We start from the raw sequence: 11,300 nt of genomic DNA on the forward strand, positions 1-11,300 counted from the left end.
AAGTTTCAAAAGATTTTATTTTTAAACATGGTCAAAACACAAAACAGCTTTCTGAAGAAAAATAATATTATAGAGAATTGTTCATCAGTGTACTAGGAAACTAAAGATTTCATGTAAAATTTGTGCAGTGCCGTCTCAAGAAAAGAGGGCAAAGTATCTACTCGGTATACAAAAAGCAAATAAGGCCATTATAAAATGCAGAATCTTTACAGTCTCTCAGATGACTACATAGGGGTCAAAAGACACCAGAAAATGGTCTGCATTTGCCCAAGTGCTTATCATATCCTGGCCATGCAGAGATCCCCAGCTGATATCATTCAGCTACAAAACAAGTGAGGTTTCTATGTTCTTAGGTAAGTGACAACCATTACACCAAAGAGTTATTTACAGAGACAAGTCTCCACTGAGCACAGTGCTTTCCTGTCCGCTACATTCAGTAAGCTGTACATTACATACTCACAACCAAAATGTTCACTGTCCCAACAGTTGCTGATTGCTACATAATGCTAAAAATTCTGAATCTAATGAGGTTTTATTGATGTTTAATGATGCTATGTTCAAACTGTTAGCTCTATAGCAATATTGTGCAGGAAAATTTATAAACCAGAAGTGTATCATTTAATTCATTTTATGATGTTTTGTCCAGTTGTTTATGCTTGTTAATAGGACATTAATGTGTGATATGGCATTAAAGGAATATATTTCAGGAATGCATACACCAAGTATGCTCTCAGGAAGAGTTCCCCTGTAAACCACACCCACTATTCAGCATTAAACTTGTCATGCTCTCCATTTACATGCTACAACTTTTTTCTCTTCTGGGTATCCATGTCTTTCACAATTTTAGCCATGCCCCAGGTTGGTGGCATTCTTAATACATGGCAAATACTTGTTCTCAGCAAAAGTAAAAAGACAATTCTGGGAAATAGTCATAGGTAGATTTTGAACGAAAAAAAAAAAGATATCTGAATCTGAGATATTAAAAATAAAAGACTGAAATGGACGTGTTATTTTTAAGAATGATCAATAGATAAAGTCTAAGTTTGAGTATGGATAAAGGAAGGAAACCTATCTAGGAAGCAAAACAAATGAAGAGGATGCTGGAACAGTGCTTGAGGTCTTCTGTCCAGAATGGAAAGGGGAAATGTCATTACCAGTTTGTTCCTGGTAAAGAGGTGTTTTAGGATTTTTATGTCACACTAACAATCCCATCACTGGCATCACACCCACAAACTGCAGGATTACTATGTAGTCTAACTATCCGCTTCCACATGAAACTCTGCAAATTGCCCATCAAACTTTGGAATGCTAGTGTATCCCTACACACACTATTAGCATCCTTGTGCAACCACAAAAACTACACAAATGCAGTAACACACATTACAGAATTACTAAATAGAAGGATCAAGCGCAAAAAAAATGCTTTATGTGGCTCAAGTTCTAATCCATGAATGTTTTATGAAGCCTCATATTCCTGAAGGCCTGTTTACATCTGTTTACATCTTTAAGGTACGTCAATGTTCATCATGCAGCAAGTTAATGCAACACAACCGTGTCAATCCAACCCACATCATACCTGACCTTACAAAGGGGCAAAGTCTCGCTATGCAGACTTTTCACGGTGCTGTGAATGCTGACATATATGTAATATAACATTCATCTGTGCACACACCCCATCACAAAGAGTTCATTGCCAAATATTTACAGTCCAGTGGTGCTAGCTGGAGAATAGCACTGCTATGTCAAGTGTGCAAAAATTGAACACGTGTTCCTTGATATAGGAAAAAGAAATGGCATTGAATATATTTACTATTTTTAACATTTCTATAACGTTAGCAATGCCTGTCACCAAGTTGTTTCTAAAAATGCAGACCAACAACCTGGAGATTTTCATACAGTGGGCTTTATATCTGTAAAGAGAATGGCATGCAAAATAACGTGTAAGAAAACTCAGAGATCACATTTCCTCAACTTATTTATTTTTCCTAGAACTATGGAAACATCTATGTTCAGGCAGTGTTCAGGGTCAGCAGCTTCTTCCTGGCCTAAGATGACACAACAAGATAGCTAATATTTGCAGAAAAACACTCACCTGCCTGCACATATCCCAGGCATGGAAGAAAGAGGTGCTGCTCCCTCGCTAACAAGAACCCTGCAAAACGTAGGGGGACAGTGAGAGCGCAATGCCTCGCTCACCCGGTGAGGAAGTGACACATAGGCAGGTGTACCCTGATGTGCCTTCATATCAATCCTATGGCTGGCGACTTCATGCCAGTGATGTGATCAATACAATGACAGAGACTTGTCCGTTTCAACAACTTACTAGCCCTGCCGATTGTTTACATCAAAGAGCGTGCGGGGTATCTCTGAGGCCACAGAAATGACAAGCTGCCATTTCAGTACCTGGCGAGCCTTTCTCAACCTTTTTATTCCAGGGAAACCCCTAAAATAATTTCTATTTTAAAGAGCCTTTACAGATTGTCAAGAATATATAAAACATTGAAAGTTCATAGACTGAGCCAATTCATTTTCATAGGAGAATCAAGTTACTAGTAAATTGATTAGGCATTTACTAGAACGTACCTATGATCTCTTTACAGTATCACAAGATCCTTTATTACTAATACTTTTAAAAACATTTTAATTTTTTTTTTTTTAACATTGTTTTCAGAACTGACATCCATTGGCTTCAGTACTGGAGGCTGGCTTTCAATCACACAACACCTCATTATGGCTGCTCTATGAGTGTCACCACGTCTGTACAGGAAGATGAATTATTGGGTGACAACGCCAAACCTTTGTGCAAGGCAACGTTGTCACCGCAGAATTTAACGTTACAGAGCAGATCACAAGGCGCATGTTGGAGAAAGCAACCTGCCATGTAAAATCATAAAGCTCAGTGATCCTTATAGCTGTAACCTTTTATTGCTGGGTTTACAGGCACCGTGATGTATTGGTTCCATCCCTGGGGATTTTATGACAATCTCACACATAAAATGGCTCATCATGGGATGGATATGCAGGATGTGGCGGCACCATTCCCAGCACTGACAGCTCCCTGATGATAATATTACCTGCAGCTCAGCTCGCTCCACCTCCCACTGCGCTCTCTCCACCTCGAAGCGGGCCCACTCATGCTGCAAGAAGTGCAGGATCCCCGGGATGCTGTACTGGGCCCTGCCGGCCGCCCCGGTCCCTCCTCCTCCTCCAGCCGTCGAGGCCGCATCACCAGCACAGGCTTCAAATCCCTTCCCGGCTCCCCCTGGGGCGCCAGCAGCGGCGGACAGTAACGAATTGTTATTGTTGTTGAAGAAAACGCCGGGCCCCGCCTGCTCGTCCATGGCCGCCTTCGCAGCAGGGGCCGCGGTTAGCAGCGAGCGGCCGCCGCTGGTTCCGGAGAAGGCGGAAGAGACAGGAAGGGAGCTCTCACACGGGCGGGGAGGGGCTGATTCCGGAATGACCGCGTTACGTCACATAAGTCCACTCCGCTTTCGCCTTGTGCCCACCGCAACCCGGGCTCCGCCGCCACCCACACTCGAAGCTGCTTCTGCTGCCTGGGCGGGTCTCCTGCCTCTCTGACAGCGGCGCCTTGACGTCACCCAGGACCAGAAGCCGTCAGGTTAGGAGCCACCCTTACCGCCAACCTTCCTGGATTTTTTTTCACGTAACTTTATTAGTCTCAAACACAAATTCTAAAACATATAGCATTGTCTATAGGTTTCATGTTAGGGTGCATTTAAATCATTATTTCGATTCAGTGGGAAAGATTTAAAACCCCTAAAGGTTTTCATTGCTATTTAAAGTCCTCATGGGGGAGATTTGCTCTATTTGTTCTGGTTGCATGGTAAATCCAAACCTTTTAGGAACAGGAAATGGGGGGTTGTTTGGTGATATAAAGGGGAGAAGAGTCATCAGTATTTCTTCTCACTTCCTGTTTTTTCTGTTTTGTCTCTAGCATAAATTTCTCTAATATAGACACAAGCAGCAACAACAAAAAAACATTATTGTCCTATGTATGCTTCAAACATAGCTGTAGCAGGGAGACATTACTGCAGAACAGACTACATTTATTCTGCATTTTTTACTAAATAAACACTGAGCTATTTGTAAATATTCAACACGACTTGGTGCTGTGATGGATATACACACAGCAATTACTCTTTCCTGGGCTGCCCACTTAAGATGGTCAAATGAAAATAAGGAGAGAATAAAAGCCGGGGGTTTTTAAAAAAAAACAAAGCTGAGTTTAGAATAGGAAAATATCTGAATAAAAGAAACATACATATTCTTATTTGAATTTTGGAGTGTTGTGCACATTTGTTTTCCAGTATCATATGAACATCCTATAAAACACATGAAATCGACAAACAAAATAATCAAGGTAGGTTGGTCACTCCCAAGTATATTAAAGTGGGATGTAAGACCTTAACGCTAGACAAAGTTATCCCTGATTGCATAAAAAATATATGAAAAATGATAATGGCATCCAAACGCGTTTCGCCTGTTGACATTCCCAGGGGATCTGTGAGGAGCATTATAGGACTGTACATAGGAGTAACATACAGGTATTATGAGTTGGTACAGGTCTTAAGCAAAAAAATGCATGATAGATGCACACCAAAAAAAGCACATATAAAGAAATATTAGTGTTACTATTTCATGTACAAACATTTCTATAAGGGTTTCAAAAACTAAATAAAAAATCTAACTTGAATTTGAAATATTGTAACAAAAAGTTTGTGTGCAGAACTTTATTGCTAGAATAAAAATATGTCAAATTTTGTCAAATATAAAGAGTGTGCGTTTCATTGATTGATTAGAATATGTGTAATGTAGTTTTTGAGGTTATTAAATATCAGTTATTATGTGTGACATGATAGTAGTTTGAATATAATATAGTGGTTTCCATAATAAGGCAATTTGAAGAATTTAAACATCTATTAGTGTTAAAATATACTGTATTAAATAAATAGTTATTTTTACTTGTGGTTTATTGTAAAAAACTTGTTTTTCAAGCAGGGATTTCAATATGGTATATTAAAGTGACTAATTTCTTAAAGTTGAGAAAAGGTTGTTAGAAAATAGTAACAAATTAAAGAAGTAGTAGAAGTAGAAGTAGTAGGGGTTAATACATCCACATCTACAGTGCTATTTGTTAAGATTAGGATTACTTAAAATGTCCGAAGATGCCAATCCTAGAACCAGATTGTGTGAAGGTGTATATCACAGCAAGGAAAAAGGCATCAATTCACTGAATCTCATGGACTAGGGCACTGATAGAGAGAAATTCACCAGGAGAGATTTGTATACTGTTTATCAAACATTAAAGCTTTTTGGTATTTGAGAAAAGAGAATTCAAATTTGTTTCTTAAAAATTCGGTAACATAAGAATGGGCACACATGATCAGATGATGTCTCCTGTGAATGAGTATACAGGATTCTTAAAGCGGAGCAAAAGCTAAAAATACAACTAGGCAGGTTCTGTATTATGGAAAGGACTGGTAATGTCCCTTCTGCAATAAAATATCCCCACCTGCCTGATTGAAGTTTTTATATTAAACCCACCCATCCTCACTCCCTTACAGCTACTGCAATCTAAACCAGTCATTCTCCACCATGCTAACTGAATGCTCTATTTACCTAGCCACTGGTGGTAGAATCACTACAATTACAAGTAGTGAAAGCCAGTGCCTTTGAAGTACCTATAAAGACTGACCAGAGTAAGCATCCAGGTTCTGTCTTGTTCACCCTAAAGTGTCATGTCAGGGAGGCTTTTCAGTGCACCAGTTAGAATTGTTGCTTCAAGATAGACTATGATCTCTACCACCAGTGTGGAGTATTTGATGTTCATCAAAATTATCCAATCTTGCACTGATGACCTGTTTCAGCTCCTCTGTTCCTAATGGCAAAGAGTAATTGTACCAAAACTGGCCTAAGAAACCATGACTAGTGATTTTTCACCAAAATTACAATTTTAATGGCATTGATTGGAAAAAAAACTTTACTAAACCTCACAGATATCACAAAACATAGGCTATCTGTACTTTGAAGGGTCTCATTCATGAAAACTGAAGGTCAACTTAGTTCGACAGCACTACCTGTTTTAAAAAAAAAAGTACATAAAACTGACAAATAATACAGCATTTTACGAATGAGGTTTAAAAAAAACTAGCTTTTGGGAGGTGTAGGTAGATTTTAAGTGCCCAACACTACTGGTATAAAGCTACTTTGCAACTTTATATTAGTAGTGCTGGGTACTTCAAATCCCAATAGGAATGTACTTTAGCTTTCAGTAGTACAGTCTAGTGGGAATACAATCATCCAGTGCCCCTAGTACAGTGGGCATCACTGAGGCATGGCATTTAAAAGCAATTTTTACAGGCATGGAAAAAAAATACTTTTCTTTCAGTGTATATATTAATTTCTGTCAATGTGCCTTTTGCAGATTTCCCTTGCTTCCTCTGTAGTGAAACCCTTGTCAACAAGACAGGAAGTGAGGGAAAAGGCTCTTTAACAGAGCATACAATTGCAATATTCCACCAAAGGAACTCTAAAGCTTACCCAAATTAACCAAAACTAGAAAAACAAATGCTTTTTCATTAAAGATTCTCTATCAGGGAATGTCTCAGTAAATGGCAGATTCACTGCTTTATAAATAAATCCCATGTGTTTATGTTAAAAGATTTATTTGACTTTATATCATCATATTTATTGTATAGATTGTACATCATTTTCAGTGAAGTGAAGTTTATTGCATAGGCTCTGTCAGTTTTGGCATGATACTAAAAGACGTCAGAAGTTTAATCCAGGACACAGTTACATTTTTGAATTATGATCCAAGATTAGGATGAATTTGGGCAGTAATATTAACAAAAAACATTGCTTTTATATTTTTAGTTCATCATTGAATCTACAAGTGTGAATGTATATTAATTACACAAAAGAAATATATATTACAGCTGGAATTCCAAATATGAATTATGAAACTTACTTGTATGCCTAACTTTTGACTACTTTGAGATGTTACTTTTTTACTGTAATTACACAATATAGCTTGATCATCTGTCATCATCCTGTGATTGGTGATCAGTGAAGAAGCAGAAGCAGCAGACTGATGAGCTCACCCCTTTCCCTGTCATTCTTTTTTTTCCTTTTTAGAAGGGTTTAAATTTTATTTTATTTGCTGTTTATGTCCTTGGGAGAATGACCTTTTCTATTTGACTTTTCTATGGTGACCTATTTCAAGGTAAATTCTAGACCGATATAAAAATGATATGCCTGGAAACCGGAGTAGGTACAGTAATTCTACAGAAAGTAAAACAGTATATATACTGTATGTTTAGGAATGTTCAGCTTTACCATCTGCCAATACGAAACATCATCCACAAAGGAAGTGCATCATTGTTTTCAGTGGGTCAAAAGATCCATAAGTGTCCATTGTGAGAAGAAGCAGAAAAGCTCAACTATTGTGTAGCCCTGTAAAACAGGAAACTAAGCCTAAGTATGTAATGAACAAGTTTAGCTGCCTATATTTACATATATATTAAAAAATATACAAAGGAACTATGTTTACAAAGCAATAGTACACATTAAAAATATGTATATCAGGCAGATCATGTTTAAATACATACCTAATAATACTTGATAGAAGGATTTACATTTTAACCTGTCCATCCCTAAGCACAGGGCACAAGACTAAGCTCAGCTTAGTGACCTAATTTCCAATGCTTCAACACAACTAATAAATTTCCCTGCCCCCAGTTTATTATTGGATAATTAAACATCAGTACATGATAGGGGAATCTCTCCGCTCTCCACTGGTTGCCATGCCCTTTATCTGCGATGTGAATGGAGGTCACCTAACTGGCCCTAAAACTTCTCCTTCCTGTCCAACTTAGAAAGTTCTCCTCTGCAAGAGATGAAGGATGAAAATAGTTGCATGTTCCCATGAGTTATTTATTTTTTAGGGGAATTCAGCTTGTCCAGTACTCTTTCCCCAATAGTCATTAGGCAAAATTCATCATTTCATACAACCATTCTTTAGTGCATGGTGTTGCAATGGACAACAGTCTGAATAGTGTTGAAGAGCCCAGTGGCCATCAGCCCTAGAAACTGGTGCTTTTTTAAGGGAATCAGTGATTTTGGAACTCCCTTTGGAAGCACCCACAAGACTGCAGGATGTGTAGAATTTTCTAAAACTGAACCTCAAGAAATGTGTAGCTGGGAACTGAACCACTGAATAAAATGTTATAGACTAGTGAGGCCCGCAGCAGGGGAACTAGGCGTAGGGCCTTCATGATAGGGTGTGAGGGCAGCCCCATTAGGTGCTTAAAGAGTTAATTTGAGTTAGGAAAGGTAGGGGTGGGGTTAGCTAGGGGTCGGGTTGGAAATGAATAGGGAGGAGAGTAGAGAGGTCAAATAGGATGTAGGTCGGAAGTTAGGGACAGTTTTTTTGCAGGTGTTGTATGATGCAGCAACTTAGGGCTGCCACGGCCTCACAAGAAAAGGCCTAGCTGCAAGATAGGGTGGCTGAGGTGCTTGGGGGGGCTGATAGTGGGCCCCCTCCAGTTAGATTAGGTAGGCTACAGCCTCGCAGGCAAAGGTGCTCCTGAGCCCAGAACCCTTTGCCAGGGCTCAGCGTCATATTGAGAGCCCCAAGAGGGACCCTCCTAACCTGCCAGCTCAGCGTAGTTTTGCCCAAGCTGGGCAACGACAGAGCTCTGGAGAAGGTCATTGTAACTGTGATTACAGTAATGTGTGTTGGGGGACATGGGGAGGTACAAAAGGTATTAGAGGGGCTTCGAGAAGTAGTAAAGAAATTAAAATGGGGTGGGATGGTGGGGGAGCAGGGGGGGCATTTGGGGACAGCGGCCATAATGGGGGGTTGGGCAGGGGTAACTGTTATTCGTCGCATTCCTTTAGGATTGGAGCTGCTACAGAGGCAGCTAGATGAGAGTTGGGGGAGAGGGCCATCAGGCAGATTGGTAGATAAGAATCTAGCAGGTTTCAGTTGTAAATACGGCCCCATTTGTCAATGAGTGTCAATGAGTGATTGTTTTTTTCGTGGGACAAACAGAGTGGGGGGAAATGTTGTTGGGTTGGTACTGGTTACTTGTTTGTGTTTTGTTTTTAGGTGATTGTCACTGTCTGGTTTGGATAGTCTGGCATTTCTTTGACTGGTGGAGTTTAAGGAGGGCAGAAGTTCGCCTGGATGGAAGACAGTTGGGTCTGTCCAGGGCAGATCGGTGTCCTGAGTATGGTATGGAGTAGGGTGGTGCCGGAAATCTGAACTTTTGCAGCGTTGGATCGTCCTCCAGATGTAGTTGTGATTTATGCGGGAGGTATTGATATGAGGCGCAGATCGATGCGGGAATTGATTGTGAGACTTGATTTCTTGTGCTCAAGATTGGAATTTCCGGGGTTGGTTATAGTCTGGTCAGATATGATGGGTATAACTAGTTGGAGGGAGACACATTCCATAGAAAAAATCAATAAGGCTAGGATAAAAGTTAATAAGGAGGTGGGCAGATTGAATAATGGGATTGTGGTGCGTCATCGGGAATTGGAGGAGGAGACTTGGAGGTGTCTGCGCAGGGATAGTGTCCACCTTAACACCATTCGAGTTGTGGTGCTGCATGTGGTTTTTAGGGTTGCAAGATGGGGTGCAAAAAGCAATCCGTGTGTGGAGGGGTGCACAGGCATGAGGTATCCCGCCTGTGTGCTGTGGCGGTTGGGGTTTAGGAGGGTAAGAGCCCTAATGGTAATTTTGGAAGGGCAACCCAGCGGTAGGGTGCCCCTTTAAAGGTGTTACGGTATGGGACCCCTAAGGCGGAGCTGGTTGGTTGGTGCAGACTTTACCTTTACTAGGCCTGCAGTCTGGTTGTTCAAGTTTAGAGCTGGTAAGATACAGAAGGAGAGATACCTAGGGGAGCCCTGTTCTGTTTTTACTATTTGCCAAAGCCTTTTATATCATAATGAAATAAAAAGAGCGTATTGGAAAGAAAAAGAACTGTGTAATAAGGCTTTTTTGGCAGTAAAAATAAAAACATTTATTTCTTCGAGCAATTCAAAGCATTGGACTAACATAACTCAACTATTTTGTAACAATTTATAACATAAATTGAATATAGCGTTAAATCAATCAAAAATCATTATTTTCAAAGTAAGAATAACAATTGTCTCATAGTTTCCAACGCATTTTGCCGAAATGGCTTCCTCAGGGGATTTCAAGAGACCCGCTATTTCCATAAGAAAGGAGAAAAAAAAGAAAAGTAAGGGAATATATTCACATAGACTAAACACATTTCCCAAATGTATCAACATTCTATGTAAGTCAAAGTAGTATATATAAATTGCTATTATCACCATGTTTCCTTTGGGTAAGTATCATACTCCAATACATAAATACATATATTCATAATTAAATGAACAATTTATTTGGAGTATGATGTATTGGAATATGATACTTACACTAAGCATTTTTTTCCCCTTTCTTTTCTTTGTTTTCTCTTTTGTTATGGCAATAGCGGGTCTCTTCACATCACCATTTTGGCAAAACATGTTGGGAACCATGGGACAATTGTTATTGTTACTTTGGAAATAATAACGCTAGTCAACTAGTATATCTTTGATTGATTTAATGCCATATTCAATTTATGTCAAAATAGTTGAGTTCTGTTAGTCAAATGCTATAAATTGCTCAAAGAATTAAATGTTTTTATTTTTACTGCCAAAAAAGCCACAGTTCTTCTTCCTAATACGCTCTTTCTATTTACGTTTAGAGCTAGTTGGTGGACATGGGCACAATTGGGCACTGTTGTTTAACTGGGAGTTTTAAAAAAGTGTATATATTTATAATTGATTGATGAAGGTTTTATATGTTAAGGTATATGTTAATTGCTATGCTAATTTGGTAATTGTATGTACATTTTATATGTGTGTTTATGCTAAATTATGTTAAGTTATGTTATTTAACCTCCCGACCGTTAAGCCCGACCTTCGTACGGGCTAAAAAAAGTTGCTCTTTTGGTTAACCCCGAGATTTTCTGTACATTAAAACCCCCACTTACCTGGTCCCGCTGTGCTCATCCAGCGTCGTGTTCATGTTTCAGCGTCGTCCTCCGTTGATCGTCGTCCGTCGATCTCCCTCTCCAGCGTCGGGTGCCATCTCCTATACCAGCGGGACCGGTAAGAAGCCGGCCGGCATCTTGTGTTCCGCTGGCCGGCCGGCGGAACACAAGATCCTGGCCGGCGGACCACAAGGCTTCTTACCTGGTCCCGCTGATCGTCCCGCGTCCTTC

The 11,300-nt window shown here is 39.8% G+C and overlaps 1 protein-coding gene and 1 pseudogene across 1 annotated transcript in view; one reads left to right on the plus strand and one right to left on the minus strand.

Annotated features, from left to right (window-relative positions):
• Nucleotides 1–3,579, minus strand: part of STRN (striatin) — a 38,649-nt gene extending 35,070 nt beyond the window's left edge. The window contains exon 1 of the mRNA XM_072410245.1: nt 3,075–3,579. Coding sequence (XP_072266346.1) covers nt 3,075–3,341 — 267 coding nt within the window. The 5' untranslated portion in view covers nt 3,342–3,579. The remainder of the gene's footprint in view (nt 1–3,074) is intronic.
• The window catches only part of LOC140329157 (sulfotransferase 6B1-like), a 25,949-nt pseudogene continuing 18,126 nt past the window's right edge, over nt 3,478–11,300 (plus strand).

This window comes from Pyxicephalus adspersus, chromosome 4, assembly GCF_032062135.1.
Source record: "Pyxicephalus adspersus chromosome 4, UCB_Pads_2.0, whole genome shotgun sequence".
Taxonomy (NCBI): domain Eukaryota; kingdom Metazoa; phylum Chordata; class Amphibia; order Anura; family Pyxicephalidae; genus Pyxicephalus; species Pyxicephalus adspersus.